This window comes from Nicotiana tomentosiformis, chromosome 1, assembly GCF_000390325.3.
Source record: "Nicotiana tomentosiformis chromosome 1, ASM39032v3, whole genome shotgun sequence".
Taxonomy (NCBI): domain Eukaryota; kingdom Viridiplantae; phylum Streptophyta; class Magnoliopsida; order Solanales; family Solanaceae; genus Nicotiana; species Nicotiana tomentosiformis.
The window spans coordinates 35,626,678-35,653,334 of NC_090812.1; the positions used below are offsets into that span (position 1 = coordinate 35,626,678).

At 38.5% G+C, this 26,657-nt stretch overlaps 2 protein-coding genes across 2 annotated transcripts; one reads left to right on the forward strand and one right to left on the reverse strand.

Moving 5' to 3' along the window:
• Positions 1 to 2,080: 2,080 nt before the first annotated feature.
• LOC104117848 (uncharacterized) lies at positions 2,081 to 3,139 on the reverse strand. The gene has a single exon (XM_009628968.1). The coding sequence runs from the start codon at positions 3,137 to 3,139 to the stop codon at positions 2,081 to 2,083; it is 1,059 nt and encodes a 352-aa protein (XP_009627263.1).
• Positions 3,140 to 11,326: 8,187 nt separating this feature from the next.
• Positions 11,327 to 12,400, forward strand: LOC138905619 (uncharacterized). The gene is made up of 2 exons (XM_070194143.1): positions 11,327 to 11,962; positions 12,125 to 12,400. The coding sequence occupies exons 1-2, from the start codon at positions 11,327 to 11,329 to the stop codon at positions 12,398 to 12,400; spliced, it is 912 nt and encodes a 303-aa protein (XP_070050244.1).
• Positions 12,401 to 26,657: the final 14,257 nt, after the last annotated feature.

Genomic DNA, 26,657 nt, shown 5'->3' on the forward strand with positions numbered 1-26,657 from the left:
ACAAGTCATAAATATTATAGTGGACCTGTATCGGGCTCCGAAACCAAAATACGGATCCGGTATCAACAAAACCAAACATCAGTAAATTCTTAAAATCATTAAACTTTAAAATTTTAATTTTCCATCAAAATTCCATATCTCGAGTTAGGGACCTCGAAATTCGATTTTGGACATACGATCAGGTCCCAAATTACGATACGGACCTACCGGGACCATCAAAACACAAATTCGTGTCCATTTACTCAAAACGTTGACCAAAGTCAACTCAAATAGTTTTTAAAGCAACATTTCATATTTTTCACATTTTTAACATAAAAGCTTTCCAGAAACACGTCTGGATCGCGCACGCAACTCGAGGAGGGTAAAAATAAGATTTTTAAGGTTTCGGATCACAAAATTAGGTTTTAAAAATATAAGATGACCTATCGGGTCATCACAGCATTATTTATAAGTTAGTTGTTACTTGTTTAATTTTCGCAATAGTAGATTAATAGAAAAACATCACTCTTGATTATCTTGGACAATTAATTGATTTTAGTTTGCTTAGTTGACAATTGATTTAAGTCTCAGTGGATTCGACATCCGATTTTCGAGTCCCTTTATTACTTGACGACCACATATACTTGCGTGTACTCGGGGAACCAACATATAACGTGCAAAACACGTGTTAGAAGGAATATGCAAATGGGCAGAAACTTTATTAGAATTTAAAGAATCACACTGCTCGTAATATATATTTTTATGTGCACTAGCAAGAGAAGCATTGAGAAAGGTATTGTGTCACCGGAAAAGAAAAATATAGAATAACAAAGATAACAAAAATTAAAATAACTGTTACACATCATGTGAGTTACATTATGAGCTCATTTGGACATAAGAAATTTTTCCTTTCTTTCTTAAAAAAATTTTACTTTTTTCGAAATCAACGTTTGTTCATAAAATTTTCAATTTTCACTTGAAGATACATTTTGGAAATTTTCGAAAATTTAAAAAACTCCAAAAAATTATTTTTCAAAATTGTCACTCACAAAACTTCAAAAACAACCCAAAATTATATTCATGTCCAAACACAACTCTAAATTTTAAATACCATTTTTATTTGAAAATTTTTTTTCCCTATTTTAAAATTTTACAATTCTTATGTCCAAACGCCACTATGTATAACGTGCAAAATACGTGTTTCAAGAGCATCAATTTGAATTAAAAAAATCTGAAAAAAGATTTAGCAGAAAAGATATTTGTCTTAGTCAGAAAAGGAATATACAAAGATATGATGAATTAAAAAATGAATAGATACAAATTTACCCCTGAACTATGAACCAAATCCCTATTATACATTTTCTGAACATCAAAATCATCTTACACATTCAACCTTTTCAAAGTGTATCTGATACACACCTGTTTTGCTACGTGAATTTTGTGTGCTTAACAAAAAAAGAGCGCGTGACATTGTAAATATTTTTTCTAAATCCATATTTTAATTCCACGTGACATAATAATAATAATAATAATAATATTTTCCTTATTTTTCATTTTTTATCAAATGAAAAAAGCTGTCCAAACTTCTCTTGTCTCAGAGACTTTCCAAACTACCAGGAAAGCCCCCCACCCCCCCCCCCCCGGGCTTCCCATCCCATTGTCTCTTCCTCAGTATTTACAAAAATCCACCAAAACTCTGATAAAATTTTAAAGAAGCTGTTGTAAATTTTCTTTAAAATTTCCCTCTAAACTTCTCTCCGGCTTCTTTTTCTATCATTAAAATCCACCAAAACATTCAATCTTTACCTAAATAAAATAAATTGTAGTTCATGAGAATGACTGAAATTCTAAAATTTCCAACTCAGCTTCTCTCATATGAGGGAAGCTTTGAGGTTTTTATTCACAATGGAGTTGTTTAATTAATGGAAACGAAAAACTGATTTTGATTTGCTTTATTTGGTTGTGTATGAGATCTGAAAATGGAGGAGGGAAATGGAGAACGGACAGTGACGAACCCAGGATTTTTATCTAACGGGTTCAAAATACGAAGAAGCAAATATATAAAGAGGTCAACAAAAAACTATATTAATAAAATATATTATTACAACTGTCCTCTACGAGTTTTCATTTCCTGAAACGTATTCATAATAGTCTCATCAGAAATGGTGTTAAATATTTTTCTTTCTACATAAGGTACCAAACAACCGCTCATGAATTCGTCATTCAATCGGTTTCGCAATTCACTCTTGATCAACTTTATCGCCGAAAAAGTTCTTTCAACGGTAGCAGTGGCAACAGGTAAAAGCAAAGCAAATTTCACAAGGCGAAACACAAATGGATAATTCAAATGCTTCTTTGTCTTAATTAGTATTTCATAAAGATCAACAAGTCCTTGTAGATTTGAGAACCTTTCATCAACATCACGAACATCAACAATATAAGTTTCAAGCTGATTCTTGAGTGTAACCGTTATATTCTCATCAAAATCATCAGGATATAATTCAGCCATCCTCAATATCTTGTTTATGTCAAAACTGAGAAATGAGTCAACTGGATTTAAGCAAGCTACTCCAACAAGCAAGTTCGTTGTCACCTTATTAAAACGAGCATTGAGTTTTTGAACTTGCCAATCAATAATCTTAAAAAATATATTAACACGATAGTGATGTAAAATAATATAATCAGCAACTTTACGTCGAGATCTTCCAGAGTTAACATAGAGGTCATCAAAGTTTGGTATCAAAATATTATACTTGACATAAAATGCAGATACCTTATCAATAAGTGAATCACATTCTTCTTCTCTTAGCTTTTGCAACTGTCTCTTTGCCACTTCAACAAGTAGAATAGCATTTGCAATATCTTGCTCCTTTTTTTGTAAGGATATATTAAGCTCATTTGTGATCCCCAAAACATCTCTCATTAGGTGCAACATGAAAGCAACCTCAAATGTTTGATAAGTGCTAAGATATCCCTTTGCCTTAGCTCTTTCTTCTAAAGTCCAGGCATCAACAACGATAGTATCAAGAACATCAATAATTGAGCCAAACATAGAAATAAAGTTCTTAAAAGATTTGTAGTGCGAACCCCAACGAGTATCTGCAGCTCTAGCAAGACCAAGTTCTTGATTCAAACCCCTACCAGTTTCAAGTTCACCCATATCTAATGCCCCTTGAACTTTTATCTAACACTGTTCCCCTTAACCAACAAAACCTCCTATATAACCCAAACTTTTTTTCTCATAAATCAGTTTTGAGCCAAACATTTGTTTCAAAGGGTTCTATTTATTCATAAAAACTAAGTCAAAATCTCATTTGGTTAAGTGACTTAGTAGACCTAATAAAATCAAGATTTTTCTTATTATGTGACAGCCCAAAGTCCTTTCAAACCCTTTTTGAACTGCCAGCTTGAATGTGTTTAATAATTTAAGAAAGAGGAAAGAAAATAAAAATGTAAAAATTGCATGGGCTCCTTATTTGATCGTCCCCATTTAACCTATACCTATATTTTTAAAAAATTTTAATCTATACCCTAATTTTGACAACTTCAGACGCCTCATCTTCTTCCTCCTGACCCATGCGCTCCTTTCGTCCTCCTCTTCTTTTTCTCTTCTTCTTTTCTCTCTCAAACGCATGAGACTTTGTATAAGTATTATTGATTAGATCTGTAAAGTTTTTATTAAATCTTATCAACTACCATATTCTATGTTGAAGGACGAGTAAATAAAACTCCACAAGTTGGTTAAAGTAGGTGTGATTTGTGTCTTTCCCTGATCCATCCTTCTTAAATATACAACAGCAACTGACTACTACATGTCCTCTCTTCCAAGTTACCTACCACAAGAATGGCACATGCATGTTAAATTTATTATACACAATAGTTGCTCTCGTGATCTCTTGGAATTAGCTTACCCCTTGCTTTATGATATCATTTGCAGGAAAAACGACAGAAAAGGGCTGCAGAACTGAAAAATAAAATATAGGAAAAATAACTTCAGAACATTATTTAAAAAATCAGTTAAAATTTCAGCACAATTTGGCTTAAGTTATATTTTAAAGCCATCTAACTTCAAAGAAAGGCAGAACACAACTTCAGCTCTAAGACTGCTGAAGTTTAGCAAATATAAAAAAAACTTCAGCTCCTAGAATGCTGAAATTCAACAAATATAAAATTTCAGCTCCTAGGATGCTGAAGTTCAGCAATTACAAAACAAAACTTCAGCTCCTAGAATGCTGAAGTTCAGGAATTACAAAACAAAAACTTCAGCCAAAACATGTTGTAGTTTTATTGAACTGAAGTTTGCCATTGCACTATGAACTGAAGTTTGCGTGATTGCCTTTGCAAGTCATGCCAAACTTCAGGCAAAAATATCTGAAGATTTACTTTGATAAGGTTACACTTCAAGCAAAATATTCTGAAGTTCAAACTTCAGACATAAATGTTTGCTACTTCATGCTCGTATGTCTGAAGTTACCCGAAAAGTGGGTACGCTTGCAATTATTTTTGCAAAGCGATTATAAGTTAAAATATGACCCAAAAACTGGGTATAGATGCAAATCCCCCAATAAAAATGACAAGAAACAGCCAATGTTTCTATGGGCCTAGAGTATGGGCCAAAATAAAATTGCTTCCAGTTGGTTTCTTATGGGCTAAACATGGCTTCCGAAGTAATAGGTAGACTCACTTTTTTGAAGAGTCCAATTCAGTGCTACAAAGTTTTCTTTTCTGGATGATGAGAGTCTACTTTATATGTTTCATTTTATGGTGACAAAAAACATCCCAATCTATAGGTCGCAAAAGACTTGTTAAATAGATTAATTTGAATACCCTTTATTGACGCAAATTCAAATTAGTTAAACCAGTAAATTTCGAATACCGATTATCTAATGAAAAAGAAGAAGATTGTCACGATCCAAACCGATGAGCCGCGACGGGCACCCGGTACCTTACTCAACCGAGTACCAACATAACGTATCTTTTCGTTTCATACCATTAGAGATAACTGAGCCGGAGAGGCTGCCGTGAGATAGGTGGAATACAACATGTAATGCCAACTTATACATAAGGCATATGGGCCTCTAAGACCAAAATAACCACTCGTACACTGAACATAGGCCGACAAGGCCATACAATCTTTTACGTACATGACATCTGTCTACAAGCCTCTAAGAATACATAATTATCATAAAGGTCGGGACAGAGCCCCGCCATCCCAAACAATACACATTTAAATCATACTGACCAAGCAACCAACTCCGGAGCAAATAGAGTGCACCCACATTTTTCGCTGAGCTGATCGCCTACTTTGAGGACTCTCGACCTGTCTATCGAGACCTGCTGAAACGCAGCGTCCCCAGGCAAAAGCGACGTCAGTACAAATAATGTACCGAGTATGTAAGGAATGAAAATCAGTAAATAATAGACATGAGAGAAACATGGAGTAAAAGACTCGACATGTACGTCTGCATAGCTCTGTGAATCATTTCATTTTTTATAATGTCATGCATATGTATATAAATGTCATACCATGCATAGGTATATGCGTTCATAACATCATCAAGCCTCTGAGGGCATCCCATCATATCATTTCGGCCACTGTGGACAAATCATCAATATATACCAGTTGATCAGGTGGTGGTGCGTATATAACGTCGTAATCTTTTTCCATATCCTATATATATATATATATATATATATATATATATATATATATATATATATATATATACGCGTATATAACGCCATCTGATCATGGGTCAATGTACATGTATAAATGCATAAGAAATACGTTAATAAGATTTTCGGAATGTCATAAAAGTAATATGCATGTCGGATAAACTTTATCAAATACGTATTTTTCTGAGACTCATGAACAGAAGATATAATAATAATTCACATGGGGAATCAAGAATATAGACACCCCTAATATTTCTATGAATAGAGTCATTTATGGAAGTTGTGTATTTTGCTCGTTTCATTTGTATCATTTGGACCATGCCAAAAGAAAGAAGGGATAGACTTAACATACCTGAAGTAGGAAAAAATCCGTATAATATTCTTGAAAAAGGTTGCACCGTACTCCTTTAGAATCGCAAAATCTCACGTTGCTACGGTGCTAAGAAATCTCGTTGAAATTATTTTGTTTCGAGAGTAATGTCCGCTGAAGCCAACATAATTATGGGAATTGTTCTTACTGGATTTGAGATTAACTTGGAATTTTGGAAGAAAGATATATGATCCCTTTGATTATCTCAAGGCCAAACTTTAAATATGCTTACGGTAGTGTCATGTGTATGACACTTAATTGGCCACATTTCATGCCAAGTTATGAGTCATTTAATGTATTTCAAAGGGGCTGCTACATTTTTGCTTTAGTCTTTATCCAAAGACTTCAATTAATCTACCACTAATTATTAATTAATTAGGTAATGTTCCATTATCTAATAATTAATTAATTAATTATCCACAATTAAAAATTATTTTCACTTACTTAAAATACTACTCACTTTTCACATACCTTATACACCTTACTATCATGGTCATGTGGTACTTTGTATGGCATTAGTCCATAACTATGGGGTATTATAGTTTGGGCCGTATTTTATCCCAAAATATCAAACTTCGATGAAATTTATTTTCTTTGATTTGCTTACCCTCTCAACTTCAAGAATTTACTCATCACTTGTTTGAAATAGCATAATGCTTATAATTTCAAAATAACCTCATTCCCGAATTCACATCGATTAACTTACGACGAAATTTTAACGTATAAAAATACGGGATGTAACATCTCATTTCCGAGCTTTCGTCAATTTATTTATAGCGTACTTTCACGTATGAAAATATGGGGTGTAACATCATTCCCCCCTTTGGAACATTCGTCCTCGAATGTTGACTGATGCACTTATCATTCTCATAACCCATAGCTCTTGCGAATACTTTAGTACTCCTCTTGCCATCTAGGCAATTGTTCTGTGAATGAATCCTAAATGCCAAGGCATTCCCCCCTTTTGGCTTCTTTCTCACCCCACGACTCGTGGTCGGAGTCATCCCAATCTTGTAACTGTTGCTATCTTTTATCATGTAGCCTGTGCGATTCTGACTTTGTAAGTGCGCATATGCGACTCTTCTCTCCTTTTTTCTCCAGCTTTTAGCCAATCCCTAGGCCTCATTTTGTGAACATATACAGAGCTTAATAAGATATCCCTCTGGGCATCTATAAGTACAATAAAGTTCTTCACTCGATACCTTATTGAACTTATGAATATTGTTATATCTTATTTCATAGACCCGGTTATCTATCTGTATGACTTTACTGCATCTAGGTAGGTCATACTATACCATAACTCTTACTTCGATTTATCATTACTGAGGCCTGCTACCGAACTCCAAGTTACTTTCGTTACTTATCCTATAGGTATAAATCTCAGTTCTTTAATGCTTCATCATTACTTGTTCATCTTAAGAATGACGGCCTAATCTCACCTCATACTTTGTGACTTGTGTCCATCCATTGTTGATTCATCTCAATATTGATCTACAATATACCACTGATAACTTGAAACCTCTTACGTAATCACTAGGGCTCATGCTGCATTGTGGAACATTTGAAGTGATTTTCCTAATCCACTTAGCGGCGATATTGTCCCCAGGCAAAAGGGACGTCAGTACAAATAATGTACCGAGTATGTAAGGAATGAAAATCAGTAAATAATAGACATGAGAGAAACATGGAGTAAAAGACTCGACATGTACGTCTGCATAGCTCTGTGAATCATTTTATTTTTTATAATGTCATGCATATGCGTATAAATGTCATACCATGCATAGGTATATGCGTTCATAACATCATCAAGCCTCTCAGGGCATTCCATCATATCATTTCGGCCACTGTGGGCAAATCATCAACGTATACCAGTTGATCAGGTGGTGGTGCGTATATAACGCCGTAACCTTTTCCCATATCCTATATATATATATATATATATATATATATATATATATATATATATATATATATATATATATATATATATATATATATATATATATATACGCGTATATAACTCCATATGGTCATGGGTGTCAATGTACATGTATAAATGCATGAAATGCATAAGAAATACGTTAATAAGATTTCTCGGAATGTCATAAAAATAATATGCATGTCGGATGAACTTTATCAAATACGTATTTTTCTGAGACCCATGAACAGAAGATATAATAATAATTCACATGGGGAATCAAGAATATAGACACCCCTAATATTTCTATGAATAGAGTTATTTATGGAAGTTGTGTATTTCGCTCGTTTTATTTGTATCATTTGGACCATGTCAAAAGAAAGAAGGGATAGACTTAATATACCTGGAGTAGGAAAAAATCCGTGTGATACTCTTGGAAAAGGTTGCACCGTACTCCTTTAGAATCGCAAAATCTCACGTTGCTACGGTGCTAAGAAATCTCATTGAAATTGTTTTGTTTCGAGAGTAATGTCCGCTGAAGCCAACATAATCATGGGAATTGTTCTTGCTGGATTTGAGATTAACTTGGAATTTTGGAAGAAAGCTATATGATCCCTTTGATTATCTCAAGGCCAAACTTTAAATATGCTTACGGAAATGTCATGTGTATGACACTTAAATGGCCACCTTTCATGCCAAGTTATGAGTCACTTAATGTATTTCAAAGGGGCTGCCATGTTTTTGCTTTAGTCTTTATCCAAAGACTTCAATTAATCCACTACTAATTATTAATTAATTAAATAATATCCCATTATCAAAAAATTAACCAATTACCCACAATTAAAATTATTTCTATTTACTTAAAATACTACTTACTTTTTAAATATCTTATGCACCTTATTATCATGGTCTTGTGGTACCTTGTATGACATTAGTCCATAACTACGGGGTATTATAGCTTGGGCCGTATTTTATCCCAAAATGTCAAACTTCGACGAAATTTATTTTCTTCGATTTGCTTACTCTCTCAACTTTACGAATTTACTCATTACTTATTTGAAATAGCATAATGCTTATAATTTCAAAATAACCTCATTCCTGAATTCACGTCGATTAACTTACAACGAAATTTTAACGTACAAAAATGCGGGATGTAACATCTCATTTCCGAGCTTTCATCAATTTATTTATGGCGTACTTTCATGTACGAAAATATTTGGTGTAACAAAGATAGTCCCTAGTTTAACGGATTAGAGTGGCATTGCTTCACACACTATCCAATAGCAAAATGAGTAATAGATATTTGGCCAAGCTTCTTAACTGAGTTTATTTTGAAAAGTGTTTTTCTCAAAAGTGTTTTCCATAGAACTTTTGCTTGGAAACAGTTTATGTTTGACTAATTAATTTTAAAAGTATTTTTGAGTAGCAATTAGTGTTTGACCAAGCTTTTAAGAAGTATTTCTAAGCTTTTAGGTTCAAAACATTGACTGTTTGTTCGAAGGAGTTGAAAGAGAGATTTGATTTGATTTTTATTTCTAAGATTTGAATTTGGAATTTGGAATTTGGAATTTGTGGTGTACTAGAAGAATTTGGAGATTCTCCAGTTCAAAATTCTCCAAAAAGTTCAGAATTCATATTTCTCGCTTTTCCGGTGATTGCTCCGCCGCTTGTTCTCCTTTTCCGTATAGACAATTCGACCTAGCCAATTTAGAGAGCATTTGCGTGACAAAAAAGAAAAAGCCTACTGAAACTTTCAACATTGAACAAATAATTAAACGGAAGTAGGTCTGGAATTTCAGTTGCTGATTCTTTCCTCACTCCTACTCTTCTCCAGTTTCTTCCAACTTCCCTTTCTCTCAAGATTCCAGTTAATTCTCGCCGGTAAATCCCTCAGACATCGCAATCCATCACGGCCAGATTTCCGTTAACTTCAAGGGCTGCAATCCAGGTTCTATTGTTCCTCTCCTGTCTTGATATTTTAATAGTTTGATATTTTAGCGTAATTGTATCTCCTTGCCTGCCTATTTTATTCTTGAATCTTAAGTTAGTATTTGCCCTAGCATTATCAAATTAATTGCATTAGTGATAGCTTTTCCTACTTGTCTATATTGTTATCTACTTGTTTACATCTTTATTGTGAATCTTTATTTCAAATATTCCCTAGTAGTTCTGTTCTAGTTTTGCACATTTTCTTTGTGATCTTTAGTTATAGATTATAGCCCCCTTTAGCTCTTGTATTGTATTACTTCACCTATTTTTCTATCCTTTAGTTGTAGATTATAGTTCCTTTAGTTCCTTTGTTTTATTTCTTCATCTGTTTTTCTATCCTTTAGTTGTATATTATAGTTCCTTTAGTTCCTTTGTTTTATTGCTTCACCTGTTTTTCTGACCTTTAGTTGTAGATTATAGTTCCCGTTAGTTCTTTTATTTTATTTCTTTACCTGTTTTGTGATCTTTAGCGGTAGATTATATTTCGGTCATTCATTTTATTTTTGTCTCTTATTTTCGGGATAGTGCTTGCGTAGTGACTCCTAGATTATAGTGGCTTTGGTGAACGATGGTAGGGTAAAATCTTGTCCACGGGGTCAGCGCGGGGGAGGGGGTGCGGGGGATAAGAGGGCTAAGGGAGCTACTAGGCTGAGAGTGGGGTCTTGGAACATAGGAACTTTGACTGAAAAATTTGTAGAGTTAGCGAAGATTCTCCAGAAAAAGAAGATTAATATAGCTTGAGTACAGAAGACTAGGTGGATAGGAGATAAGGCGCGGGATATGAGTTAGTTTCAAACTTTAGTATTCTGGGAGGGTGGGGGCAGGAGTGGGGTAGGTATCTTGGTTGATAAGGACCTCTGTGAACTAGTGGTGGAGGTTAGGAGGGTGAATGACATGTTGATGTCTATTAAGCTAATTGTTGGAGGTTTTACTTTGAACATAATCAGTGTGTACGCACCCCAAGCAGGCTTGGATGAGGAAGTCAAGAGGCGTTTCTGGAAGGATTTGGATGAGATGGTATGTGGCATCCCGCATACCGAGAAGCTTGTCATATGAGGAGATTTCAGCGGCCACATTGGAGCGACGTCTGGGGGGTATGATGATGTGCATGATAGCTTTGGTTTTGGAGATAGAAATAGAGGAGGAACATCTTTTCTAGAGCATTTGATTTGGTGATAGCAAACTCGAGTTTCCCAAAGAAGAGGGAGCACTTGGTCACCTTCCGGAGTTTTGTAGTCGAGACTCAGATTGATTATTTACTCTGCAAGAAGGCCGATAGAGGTCTTTGCACGGATTGTAAGGTCATCCCGAGGGTGATGTATAGACAACATAGGATAAAGTGGGGAGACTTGACATAAGCTAAAGCACAGGAGTTGGGGGTTAAGCTAGTGACTATGGGGGATTGGAGGAGTAGTGGTGACGCAAGCACTATGTGGACCACGACGGCGCAGTGCATTAGGGAAGCCACGAGAGAGGTATTAGGGGTCTCAAAGGGTTACTCTGGTGGTCACAAGGAAGACTGGTGGTGGAATGGAGAGGTGCAAGAAAAAGTAGAAACCAAGAAAGCAACATATCTGAAGCTAGTGGAAAGTGTAGACGAGGAGGAGAAGAGGGCGAATAGGGAGCATTATAAGTTGGTTAAGAAAGAGGCAAAGCTAGAAGTCACGGCAGCCAAAACTGCAACATTTATTCATTTGTATGAGGAACTCGAGGGCCGAGGTGGGGATAAGAGGTTGTTCAAGTTAGCCAAGGCGCGAGAAAGGAAGGCCCGTGACTTTGATCAAGTGAAGTGCATCAAGGACGAAGAAGGTAGAGTTTTGTTGGATGAGGGGATTATCCGTCGGAGATGGCAGACCTACTTCCATAGTCTCTTGAATGAGGAGGGGGACATGAGCATTGTACTAGGTGATTTGGAACTCTCATGGAGTCATTGTGACTTTGGGTATTGTAGGCGGATTAGAGTTGATGAAGTTGAGGTGGCTATGCATAAGATGTGCAGGGGCAAAGCAACCGGGCCGGATGAAATCCCGGTGGGGTTTTGGAAGAGCGCGGGCAAGGAAGGCTTGGAGTGGCTCACTAGGTTATTTAATGTCATTTTTAGAACGAAGAAGATGCCCGAAGAGTGGAGGTGGAGCACGATGGTTCCTGTATACAAGAATAAGGGTGATATCCAAAATTGCAATAACTATCAGGGTATCAAGCTGCTTAGCCATATTATGAAAGTCTGGGAGAGAGTGGTAGAGCTAAGGGTGATGAGGAGTGTGTTTATTTTCGATAACCAGTTCGGGTTTATGCCGGGACGTTCGACTACAGAAGCCATCCACCTTGTTATGAGATTGATGGAGCAGTATAGGGAGAGAAATAAGGATTTGCATATGGTATTCATCGACTTAGAAAAAGCGTACGATAAAGTTCTGAGGGAGGTTTTGTGGAGATGTTTGGAGGCTAGAGGTATATCGGTTGCCTAAGTTAGGTTGATTAAGGACATGTATGATGGAGTAAAGACCCGAGTGAGGACGGTGAGTGGAGACTCAGACCATTTTACGGTTATGATGGGGTTGCATCAGGGGTCGGCACTCATCCCTTTTTTGTTTGCTCTGGTGATGGACGTACTAACGCGCCACATCCAAGGGGAGGTGCCGTGGTGCATGCTATTTACACATGATATTGTATTGATTGACGAGACGCGAGACGGGGTGAACGCGCAATTTTAGGTATGGAGGCAAACCCTGGAATCTAAAGGTATCAAGTTGAGCAGGACCAAGACAGAATACTTGAAGTGTAAGTTCAGTAGAGAGACTCGAGAAGGGGAAGGGAAGGTGAGGCTGGACTCGCAGATAGGGGTGTCAATGGTTCGGTTCGCTCGGTTATTTTGTAAAATTTGTACCATACCAACTTTTCGGTTATTCTATTATATATAACCAAAATTAGACCTTTTGAATCTGTCCCAATCATATCGGTTTCTTTTTGGTATCGGTATGGTTCGGTTAATTTTGGGTATTTTTTTAAATCTCATGTAGAACTCACTAGTAGAAGTAAAATGCAATAACATACGTATTTTTATAGGACTTAGCAAAACTCTTTAGACATTTTTATACTTTAAAGGGTGATGAATTAAGAAAATATGAAAGATGGCTAGAGTATTGTCACGACCCAATTTCCCCTCTGTGTGACGTCGTGACGGCACCTAGTCTCTACAACTAGGTAAGCCTAACACTTTGCGGAATAATGAAATAAAAATATAAATTTAACCAACTATTCAACAATACACAACAATCCCCAAAATTTGGAACATCGTGAATCACAAACTATAGAAGGAAACGTCTAGTGTCTCTATACATCAGAATCTAACAAGGAAGATACAGAAAATAATGGACATGAGAAAGAGTAGAAGGGGACTCCGAGATCTGCGGACGTAGCAGATATACCTTGAAGTCTCCAAAGTTGTCCCGGCTCACTGATAGTGCAGCTGATAAGGTGCACCTAGATTTGCACATGAAAAAAATGTATAGAGAGTAGCATGAGTACACCACAATGGTACCCAGCCTAACCTCAGTCGAGTAGTGACGAGGTCAGGTCAAGGACCTACCGGAGTAAGTATAATAAATTAAACAGTAAAGGATATAAGTAAATATTTACGGTAATATAGTTAAAGAAATTCTCAAAAATTTAACAGTTAAAGGAGCTCTCGGCTCAGAACAAAGTAAACACAATGGGGAATCTCCCGGAATGCCGTCACGTAGTTCCGAATGAATATGCAGTGTTGAGGGATTTCCCGAAATACGTCAGTAGTCCCAAAAGTAAATATGTAGTACTGGGGGATCTCCCGGAATACGTCTGTAGTCCTAAAATAAATATGCAATGCAAGACACAATGACAGGTATGGCCTCAAATTAAGAGTTTACACTAATCACAGATAAGGAAAAATAGGGATTTAACTAAGCATGGTGCACAGAATGTCAATTAGGCAGTTAAAACATGTAAGCATGCTTTTCTAATCTAAACTAAATAATTAAACATTATTAGTGCAATTCAATAAGAGAAACCATTTATGATTTAAAAAGGATAAACGGGTTTTTTGCAATAATAGCCCATATACGTACTCGTCACCTCACGTACACGGTGCCCACACACCAAATAATATTGAAATATCCTAAGGGAAAAGTCCCCGACACAAGGTTAGGCAAGCCACTTACCTCGAACCAAGCTCAATCAATCGGTCACAATGCCTTTCCCATGAATATCCGGCTCTGAATGGCCCAAATCTAGCCAAAAGCAATTACATATCATAATACAACCATAATAGACTCATCTAATTAATGAAATCAACATTTTAACAAAAATTCCGAAATTAACTCAAAAATTGCATGTGGGGCCCATATCTCGGAATCGGGTAAAAGTCACAAAATACGAACACCCATTAACTCAGAAGTTTACTCGTACCAAAATTTCTCAAATCCGATACCAAAATCTCGATCAAAATCCCAAAATTTGGCCTAAGAATATTTCTCAATTTTTCACCCCAAATCCGAAATTTAATGATGAATTCAAGCATAGATTAGTGGAATATAACCATAAAGGAGTTAAGAATCGTTACCCAATCGATATCTCTGAAAATCCCTCAATCCCTCGTCCAAAATCTGAGCTCCCAACTTAACTTTTTGATAAAAATGGCATAACCTCCGTTTTTGGAACTTTAATACTGCCCAGACGCGTCCTTCTTCGCGAACGCAGCCACACCCTCGCGTTTGCGAAGTACAATTTACTTCGGCCCAAAAATCCTCCATCGCGAACGTGATGCACATGTCGCAAATGCGAAGACCACTCAGCTTGACCCTTCGCGAATGCAGGATATCCATCGCGAACGCGAAGCACGAAATCTCGTCTGCCTCCAGTTCTTCTTCGCGAACGCGGGGACCATGTCGCGAACGCATAGCTTCAAAGTTCCACACCTTCGCGAACGCGATAGAGACATCGCGGATGCAAAGAGTAATTCATATGCCCTTCCCAGATACCTTACGCGAACGCGCGGACTCCCTCGCGAACGCGATGAAGAAAATGTCTGCAACAAAACACCAGAATTTTGCTATCTTCCAAAGTCCAAAAGTGATCCGTTAAGCATTCGAAACTCACCCGAGGCCCCGGGGACCTCAACCAAACATACCAACAAGTCCTAAAACACCATACGAACTTAGTCGAGCTCTCAAATCACATCAAAAAATGCTAAAATCACGAATCACCTTCCAATTCAAACTTAAAGAACTTGAAACTTCAAAATTATACAACCGATGCCAAAACCTATCAAACCACATCAGATTGATCCCAAATTTTGCACACAAGTCATATTCGATATTACAGACCTATTTCAACTTCTGGAATCAGATTCCGACCCCGATACCAAAATTTCCACTACCGGCCCAAAACTCCAAAAAAATTCGACTTTCGCTATTTCAAGCCTAAATGAGCTATGGACCTCCAAAACACAATCCGTACACGCCCCTAAACCCAAAATCACCTAACGGAGCTAACAGAACTGACGGAATTCCATTCTGGAGTCATCTTCACATAGTTCCGACTACGGTCCAAATTCTAAGGCTTAAGCTCTCATTTAGGGACTAAGTGTCCCAAAACACTCCGAAACTCAAAACCAATCATCCCGGCAAGTCACAATAGCAGAAATAGATATGGAGAAAGCAGTTAATATGGGATCAGGGCTATTACTCTCAAAATGACCGGCAGGATCATTACAAGTATAGATCCATCAACTATTCTTTAACAACATAAAATAAACTAATCAAATTAATATAAAAAAATATAAATCACACGAGTGGAAAGATATTAACCAAGCTGGGACTGGGACTCAAGAATAAAATCTATAGAAGATTAAATATTCAAATAGATAAATCTAAATCATACGAAAGGAAACATATTTAATACATTGTAGTTTGCTACTCATAATCGCTACAATACCTTTGTGTCTTGCTAGTGAATATACTGAAAATAATTTAGTTTCAATAGGAGTAGCATAATAGGTTTGAGAATTAAGATTTTGAGTTTAATTACTTGTTGGCTTGTAACTGTTTTCATAATTCCAAGACCCAAGAAAAATTTTAATGCTTTATTATTTTTAAAACTTAATATATAAATATATTTTTTACATGTAAATTTATTTGGTACGGTTCGGTATTTTTTCGGCTTATTTTTATAAAATAAAAAACCTACCCTAATTATAGGTACGGTTATAGATTTATATAAAAACCTACGATTTTATTAGAAGAAACCTAAAAATCGGTTCGATACGGTACAGTTCGGTCGATTTAGTCGGTTTTTAAATATTTATTGACATCCCTACTCACAGATCATCCCTAGGAGATGGAGTTTTAAGTACCTTGGGTCTATTATTCAGGGGGATGGGTGTCACGACCCAAAATCTCACATGTCGTGATGGAGCCTATCTCATACTAGGCAAGCCAACAATCTCAATAAACCACCATATCTTTTAAGTTTGAAAATAAATTAATTAAATTTAGCGGAAGAAACCCATAATTTTCAAATATAACACTCCCAAAACCCGGTGTCACTGAGTAAATGAGCATCTAATATGAATACAAAGTCTGACGGATAAAAATTACTGTCTAAAAATATAGAACAATACAATAATTAAACAGGAAAGGAATCGAGTCTACGGACGTCAAGCAACTACCTTGATAGTTCCCAACAGAATTAACTTCGAAATCTAGCAATTGTCGTATCCGGGAGCACCTGGATCAGCACACGAGATGCAGAGTGTAGTATGAGTACAACTAACTCAATAAGTAACAAGATTAACCTCTGGGCTGAAAGTAGTGACGAGCTCCGCAGGTACAGTCCAGTATAAATAATGGTACAATAATGTAGGCATGCTTTCAAGTTCAACAGTTAAACTCAGTACAAGTAAAATAGATCAATACTGCATGATATGAGGAATATAACATCTTAGTAGAAAGACCTCAAGTAAATACTGGTCACCAATTATTCGGTCACTCGGTACTGTTTATGGCCAATCCAGCCCAGGGGTGTTCCAACCCGTATATAAATACACATCGACTGACAGTCAGTCACTCAGTACCGTATAAGGCCAATCCAGCCCTGGGGTAATTTATCCCCAAATGTAAATGATACGGACAATATCCATGTCCACATAAATTCATTACAATATAAATAAGTAAGGCAAGTCCATTCCCTGGGAAATCCATCCCGAATATATATAATCATCTACGCTCATTGGGAGTGTGTACAGACTCCGGAGGGGCTCCTTCAGCCCAAGCGTGATATAAAGCCTTTATGGCATACTGCAGGCGGGCAGTCCCAATCCGTATAATAATAAATCCTATGCCTTCCCATTACTGATTAACTCCTATCTACCCCATTGCAGGCGGGCAGCCTCGATCCATAAAATAGTAAAGCCTGCTGCAGGCAAGCAGCCCCGATCCAGAACAATAATAATGTATAAAGCCATTCTGGCCTGCTGCAGGCGGGCAGCCCCGATCCATTTAATGATAACATATATAAAGCCAATATGGCCTGCTGCGGCGCGCAGCTCAATCCCATATATATCCTCACAATGGACGAATATGACTGAGTGTGTAATGTATATTCTTTTTTAAAACAATTATTTCAACAGCAACACGACCCCATGGGTCCAAAAATATCGGCACATAGCCTAAACATAATCTTTAATAAGAGTCTCAGCTCAATTTCCTAACACGAGGAGAATATTGAGATAATAACATGATTCTTTATATTTTACAACTCGATAGAATTTATTAAGTCACAATTTCTATGGTACATGCCCACACGCTCGCCACCTAGCATGTGTGTCACCTTCAACAATTGATATAACACCAAATTCGAGGATTCATACCCTCAGAACCTAGTTTAGAAGTGTTACTTACCTCAAACCATGTAATTCTTTACTCTACTATGCCTTTTCCTCGTGAATTGGCCTCAAAATTTAATTCCATAAGAAAATACTAATTTTCCAACAAAATCCGAAATTTAGCTTAAATTTTCTTGTAGGGCCCACGTCTCAGAACCCGACAAAAGTTACAAAATACGAAAGTCCATTCAACCACGAGTCTAACCATACCAATTTTACTAAAATCTGACATCAACTCGACCCTCAAATCTTCAAATTAAACCAAGAGGGTTTGCTAATCTTTCCAACTTAATTCACCTATTAAATGTTAAAAACAATCATGGATTTGGGTAATTTGACCAATAATGAGTTAAAAAAACTTACCCCATTGTTTTTCTTGAAAATCGCCTCTTCCTGAGCTCCGATCCGTCAAAAATGGAAGTCCCATTTTCAGAACTTAAACTTTCTGTCCAAATCTCTCTTCTTCGCGAACGTGACAGTTCCCCCGCGGGAAGCACAAAATTGTGCTTCCCAACATTGCTCTTCGCGAACACGAGACACTGCTGAACGCGATGCTTTACCGAGCTCTTCTTCGCGAACGCGAGCTCCCCTTCGCGAACGCGAAGACAAAAACCCATCCCACTAATTTTCCCTTCGCAAACGCGATGCACAACCCAGCTCCTCTTCGCGAACGCGAGACCCCCTCGGGAACGCGAAGGGCAAATCTTGCTTGCCTCAAATTCCCCTTCGCAAACGCAAGGGCCCACTCACGAACTCAAAGAAGGAAACCAAAAAACACACCAGCAGTCTTCAGCCAATATGCCAAGTCCAAAAATGATCCGTTAACCTCCCGAAACTCACCCGAGCCCCCCGATACCTCAACCAAACATACCATCAAGTCCCCAAACATCATACGAACTTAGTCTAACCCTCAAATCACCTCAAACAATGCTAAAACCACGAATCATACCCCAATTCAAGCCTAATGAACTTTAAAATTTCAAGTTTCCACAAACGATGCCGGAACCTACCAAATCAAGTCCGATTAACCTCAAATTTTGCACACAATTCATAAATGACATAACAGATCTATTAAAATTTTCAGAATCGGATTTCAACCCCGATATCAAAAAGTCAACCCCTCGGTCAAACTTTCCAAAAATTCGACTTTCGCCATTTCAAGCCTAATTCCACTACGGACCTTCAAATAATTTTTCGGACACGCTCCTAAGTCCAAAATCACCATACGGAGGTATTGGAATCATCAAAACTCCATTCCGGGGTCGTTTACACATAAGTCGGCATCCAGTCATTATTTTAACCTAAGTTTTCAATTATGAGACTAAGTGTCTCATTTTACTCCGAAATCTTTCTGGACCCGAATCAACTAACCCGGTAAGTCATAAAACAACTGTAAGGCATAAATTAAGTAGTAAATGGGGGAAACAAGGTTGTAATACTCAAAACGACAGCCCGGATCGTTATATTCTCCCCCACTTAAACATACGTTCGTCCTCGAACGTGCCAAGAGTTGTTTCCAAGTCGTCACATCACTATTCCATCTACCACGCACATACCCGGGGGTGATCCCACATCACCCTATTCTGTGTAAATTGTATAGGCCTGACAACACAACATAATTGAAAATCATTACTTCAATCTTAGCCCACAAATCTTCGAATTCAATTTCCAACATTCAGAATTTCTTTTCAAGACCTGAATCTCACATCTACACGATGTATGAGTTTGAACAAGTTGTATCAAGTCATAACCATAACCCCAGATATAATCACTTAACACACTACACAACTCGCATGCTCGCAGCACCATTTTCGATCATATTAACTACTCCAAAGTAACCCGGTAATACTATTAAACCCCATATCATAAAAAACCTCATTCTAAAACTTTTGCACACTGCTGATAATGAAAGAAACACGCGAAATCTCATAACATCTTATCAGATCGACAAGTCATGGAGCTCTCCTGCCCCAACCAGAACCAAAATCACTTTCTAAGCCGACTTTCAATATTATCCTCCCAATATACCGTAATCAAACCTGATAGTACCCATTCTAGGTCGAATGAACTTATAGTATTAAACAAAACTATCACATTGACATGCCACACCAATACAACTCAATCCACAACTGCGCAACCTTGTACCCAAAATGGAAGATGTCTCAAAGTAGAGAACCGTATTGTAAGTTCAACAAGCACCACCACAACTGTAATGCTATAAACTCATTATATATAGTAGAACCAAGACACAAAAATTTAATAACAGTAACCAGCTCTTCAAGAGCTCACATTAACATCACTCGCACGGACAACTCACGTGCTATAGTATCAATATCTGAACCCGCACGGACAACTCACGTGCTAATAATATCAATAATTTGAATATTAATAGTCTATCAACTAGGAGAGTACCGTAATACCAATGAGCATCCGTAAATCAAAACACAATGCCCCTTTCAACCGCACACCCTTCTCAGGGATTACCGAGCAACTATAACATTCATCTAAATATATAACGCTGGCCATTTTGTCCAGAATTTGTGATCTTTCTTTCAAGAATGAACTGCCACCTCGCACATATAAATCTAAATCCTGCACAACACACCACATCTATCACGTGAAAAGCACGAGAATCTCATTATAAACTCTGAGTCACCAGCAAATTACATACCCTATTAGTTGGAAACTTTTCTCTTGCTTCTTTCTAGGAGGAAATCACAATGCACAACACGTTCCCCACACCGGTAGAAAATGTCCGGTTCAAACCATGGTAGAAACAATTAAGAACTCTTTGAAATCCATTTTCACCTAATCAAGCTATCAAAACAAATTTCCTCTATCTCGTCCAAGCCACGATGGTCACCAAAACCCAAAAATATTGCCACTAAAACATCTGTAAAGCCTCCACAACGTTATTACCCAAAAGAACTGAGCATGCCATTACTATACTGGTCTAGCCTACTACCCAGTGGTCCTATTTTTCTCCAAGGTTCTCCTGAATTACCCTCAAGTTGACGTTTCTCCTTATCAGAACACTACTACTCTTACCCAAAGCTCATTATAAGACATTCCAATATAAAATCACACCGTCCTAAGGTCCATAAGCCATTGTATTCTTCTTAAGCACCACAAAAGTACCACAACCGTAACACTCACTCTGAAAATACCTTATGTGAATTTAAAATTATTCTTTTTCCCTTCTTATACTAGAATGTGGAATCCATAGTCATACAGAATTACCGCAAGTCCCGCACCATCCAGTGCAATAACTGATTCTGGCGATATACAAATTCTAAAAAATTTTCAATTGACACATATAGATTTTGAATCCATTATAACCCTTTCTAAAGTCACCCACTATGCTTAAATCTAAGTTGCATCGCCTGAACGGGTCAAAAGACACAAGCCCTTATTAGCACAACAGCCCCCAAAGAAGTAATCATGCCTTAACACCAGCAATCAAATTCATACTTCGTGCACACTACATCCTTCAAAATAATAATTTAATCATCTCATCATTTTTCATAAAGTGAAATATAACCTGCATTCAAGAAATTTTCTTACTCAAGTCATCCCCGATCTCAACCTCTGCAAGTCATAACTAATCCACAAGTGTACCTCAAAACGAAACTAATACCGCACATAATCGCACAATCAAATCTCAGATAGCAGACTCCCCCACTTGGCCCAAAGCCATATAGCAAAACATCTGATATCTCACCATACACAGATAATATCTAAATTGACCATACTAAGCAATAAAAGATCAACTCTGGTCTCGTCCCCCAATAATTTCCACACACGACTGATACACCCGGTATAAAATTATAGTATCTCCCACCGGCGTAGATATATGAACAGGTGAAACTAAGGACTCACGTGGCAAATCTAGAAAATGAACAAAAATATGATAAAACATACGAATATATGGAACCAGGGTCAAATAATATAGATGCCACCCTGTGGCACACTGAGACAATACCTGTGATCACTGTATCTGAAGCAACAACATCTGGTCTGGCAGGAAAAGTATAGAATCAGCCCTGACCACCACCAGATCGGCCTCCCTCTCTTGGGCGACCCCTAGCTGACTGAGCCCCACCCCGAGCTGGCTGAGCGGGTGGTGGAGCAACTGGTGCAAAAGTAGTAGCATGACTCCTCAGCTGAACTGGACCTCGCGTATGGTGGGGACAATATTTCCTCACATGGCCCAGCTCTCCACACTCATAGCACTCCATCTCGAAGAATGGTGGCGAGTTTTGAGGCGGACCTCGGGAACCAGAATAACTACCAGGAGGACTTGTTACATATGATCCCTGAACTGATGGTGCACGGAGCGTACTCGGGGCTGGAAGCGCATTGAGAGCTAGACTCTGATGAAAACTGTATGAACTATGGATGGATGATGCATCACGACGAATTGGATCACCCTTGTTTTGGTAGAACTTTCCTCCAGAAGGTACCCCACCAAAACTACCCGAACCTCGAGGCCTTTTAGCCTCTTAGCCTCTCTGTCACCACACTCCTAGTGACGGACCACCTCTATCTGTCGAGCAATTTTACCCACTTCATCAAACGTGGCACCAGATACCCTCTCCCCAGTCATAAGTAACTGCAGCTGATATGTGAGGCCATCAATAAACCTCTTAATCCTCTCCCTATCATTGGGAACCAACCAAACTACGGGACGAGCCAACTTAGAAAATCTCATCTCGTACTGTGTCACAGACATGCCATCCTGACATAACTTCTCAAACTGTCTGCACAACTCCTCTCTGCGAGACTGCAGCACAAACTTCTCCAAAAAGAGAGCAGAGAACTCCTGCTATGTAAGTGGTACTCCACCAACCGGCCTGCGCCTCTCATAAGCCTCCCACCATCTGAAGGCAGTCCCATAAAACTGAAAAGTAGTGAACGAGACCCCACTGGTCTCTAGAATACCTGTTGTCCGAAGCATCCGCTGGCACTTATCTAGAAAACCCTGAGCATCCCCTGACTCAGCATCGCTAAATGATGGAGGTCGAAGCCTCCTAAACCTCTCATGTCTTCTCTGCTCATCATCTGCCATAACAGAGACTACCAGGGCCTGAGCGGCTGCAACTGGATGGGTTGGTAGTGCCCCTAGTATCTGAAGTCCCTGTACTACCTGGTCTGAAGTACGGGCCACAGGGGTATGAGTAACTCCCCCGGCCTGAGAAGTGGCAGGTGCGGCCTGAGTCAAAACCACCTGAGCAAGGCCAGTGCAAACTGTCAATATCTGGGCCAAAGTCTTCTGAAGGCCTGGAATCTCAATGGGTACAACTGGTGCAATTGGTGGTACTACAGGTGCTGGTCCCACTGTGGTACGAGCTACACCTCGACCTCGACCTCTACCTCGTCCCCGGCCTCTACCACGGCCCCGGCCTCTCGCGGCCCTAACTGGTGGCACTGGTGACTCACCGTCTGATCCGGTAGTATGTGTCCTCACCATCTGTGAGAGAATAGAATAACAGGACTTTTAGTTTTCGAAATCAACAAGTTCGCACAACTGAATACAATAAAGTAAAATTTTCTAAGGGTTCGGCAGCCTCTTGAAGATAAGTACAGACGTCTTCGTACCGATCCGCAAGACTCTACTAAACCTGCTCATGACTCGTGAGACCTATATAACCTAGGCTCTTATACCAACTTGTCACTACCCTAAATCTCACCTGTCGTGATGGCGCCTATCTCAATACTAGGCAATCCAACAATCTCAATAAACCACCATATCTTTTAAGTTTGAAAACAAAATAATTAAATTCAGCTGAAGAAACCCACAATTTTCAAATATAACACTGCCAAAATCCGGTGTCACTAAGTACATGAGCATCTAATATGAATACAAAGTCTGACAGATAAAAATTACTGTCTCAAAATATATAACAGTACAATAATTAAACAAGAAAGGAATCTAGTCTGCGGACGTCAAGCAGCTACCTTGATAGTTCCCAACGGAATTAACTTCGAAATCGAGCAGTTGCCGTATCCGGGAGCACCTGGATCTGCACACGAGGTACAGAGTGTAGTATGAGTACAAATAACTCAATAAGTAACAAGACTAACCTCTGGGCTGAAAGTAATGACGAGCTCTGCAGGTACAGTCCAGTATAAATAATGGTACAACAATGTAGGCATGCTTTCAAGTTCAACAGTTAAACTCAGTACAAGTGAAATAGATCAATAATGCATGATATGAGGAATATGAAATCTCAATAGAAAGACCTCAAGTAAATATTGGTCACCAATTATTCGTTCACTCGGTACTGTTTATGGAAAATCCATTCCAAGGGTGTTCCAACCCATATATAAATACACATCGACTAACAGTCAGTCACTCAGTACCGTATAAGGCCAATCCAACCATAGGGTAATTTATCCCCAAATGTAAATGATACGGACAAGATCCATGTCCAGGTAAATTCATTACAATATAAATAAGTAAGGCAAGTCCATGCCCTGGGAAATCCATCCCGAATATATATAATCATCTACGCTCACTAGGGGTGTGTACAGACTCCGGAGTGGTTCTTTTAGTCCAAGCGTGATATAAAACCTTAATGGCCTATTGCAGGTGGGCAGTCCCGATACGTATAATAATAAAGCCTATAAGTCCAGCTGTAGGCGGGCAGCCCCGATCCATAAAATAGTAAAGCCAATAAGGCCTGCTGCAAGCGGGCAGCCCTGATCCTGAACAATAATAATGTATAAAGCCATTCTGGCCTACTGCAGACGGGCAGCCCCGATCCATTTAATGATAACATATATAAAGCCAATATGGCATGCTGCGACGTGCAGCTCGATCCCATAAATATCCTTACAATGGACGAATATGACTGAGTGTGAAATATACATTTTTTTAAACAATTATTTCAACAGCAACACGATCCCATGGGTCCAAAAATATCGGCACATAGCCTAAACATGATCTTTAATAAGAGACTCAGCTCAATTTCCTAACACGAGGAGAATATTCGGATAATAATATGATTCTTTATATTTTACAACTCCATAGAATTTATTAAATCACAATTTCTATGGTGCACGCCCACACGCTCGTAACCTAGCATGTGCGTCACCTTCAACAATTGATATAGCACCAAATTCAGGGATTCATATCCTCAGAACCAAGTTTAGAAGTGTTACTTACCTCAAACCGTGTAATTCTTTACTCCGCTATGCCTTTGCCTCATGAATTGGCCTCCAAACACCTCGAATCTAGCCACAATTAATTTGATTCAGTCAATAAAATTTATTGAAATTAATTCCATAAGCAAATACTAATTTTCCAACAAAATCTGAAATTTAGCTCAAAATTCTCCCATGCGACCCACGTTTCGAAACTCAACAAAAGTTACAAAATCCGAAAGCTCATTCAACCACGAGTCTAACCATACCAATTTTACCAAAATCTGACATCAACTCGACCCTCAAATCTTCAAATATAACCAAGAGGGTCTGCTAATCATTCCAACTTAATTCACCCATTAAATGTTAAAAACAATCATGGATTCGGGTAATTTGACCAATAATGAGTTAAGAACACTTACCCCGTTGTTTTTCTTGAAAATCTCCCAAATATTGCCTCTTCCCGAGCTCCAATCCGTCAAAAATGGAAAATAGGACGAAGTCCCATTTTCAGAACTTAACTTTCTGTCCATACCTCTCTTCTTCGCGAAGCACAAAATCGTGTTGCCCAACATTGCTCTTTGCGAACGCGAGACACTGCTCGTGAACGCGATGCTTTGCCGAGCTCTTCTTCGCGAACGCGAAGGCAAAAACCCATGCCCACTATTTTTCCCTTCGCGAACGCAATACCCAAACGTGAATGCGATGCACAACCCAGTTCCTGTTCGCGAACGCGAAGGGCAAATCTTGCCTGCCTCAAATTCTCCTTCGCGAACGCGAGGGCCCACTCACGAATACGAAGAAGGAAACTGTAACGACCCAACTGGTCGTTTTGACTGTTAGAACCACGTTCCCCTAAATAAGACTCTCCGTATGTGCTTTTACTAATTTATGACTTGCGGAGATGGTTGGTTCAGGATTTGGAAGTTTTCAGGTTGAAATCGGAGCACTTGGTTCCTTAGTTGGCTTTAAAAGGGCGAGTTTGACTTCGGTCAACATTTTTAGAAAACGACCTCGGAATCGGGATTTGGCGGTTCCAATAGGTTCGTATGATGAATTTGGACTTGGGTGTATGATCGAATCAGGTTTTGGATGACCCGGGAACATTTCGGCGCCTAAGTGGAAAGTTGGCATTTTGGAAGAATTTCATAAATTTGGATTGAAGTACATTTCAATGTTATCAATGTCTGTTTGGGATTCCGAGTCTGGGAATAGCTCTGTATGGTGATTCTGATCTTAGTAGCGCGTCCGGATGTTAATTTGGAAGTCCGTAGGTAATTTCGGAGTCATTTGGCGAAAGATAGAAATTTAAAAGTTTTTAAGAAGTTTGGACGGGAGTGGACTTTTTGATATCGGGGTCGGGTTCCGATTCCGGAAGTTGGAGTAGGTCCGTAATGTCAATTATGACTTGTGTGCACATTTTGAGGTCAATCGGACATGATTTGATAGGTTTTGGCATCGATTGTAGAATTTTGGAATTTCAAAGTTCCTTAAGTTTGAATTGGAGGGTGATTCGTAGTTTCGATGTTGTTTGATGTGATTTGAGGCCTCGAACAGGTTTGGGTTATGTATTGGGACTGGTAGGTACGATTCGACGGGGTCCCAGGGGGCTCGGGTGTGATTCGGGGTGGTTCCGGACAAAGTTTGGGTGTTTAGATGCT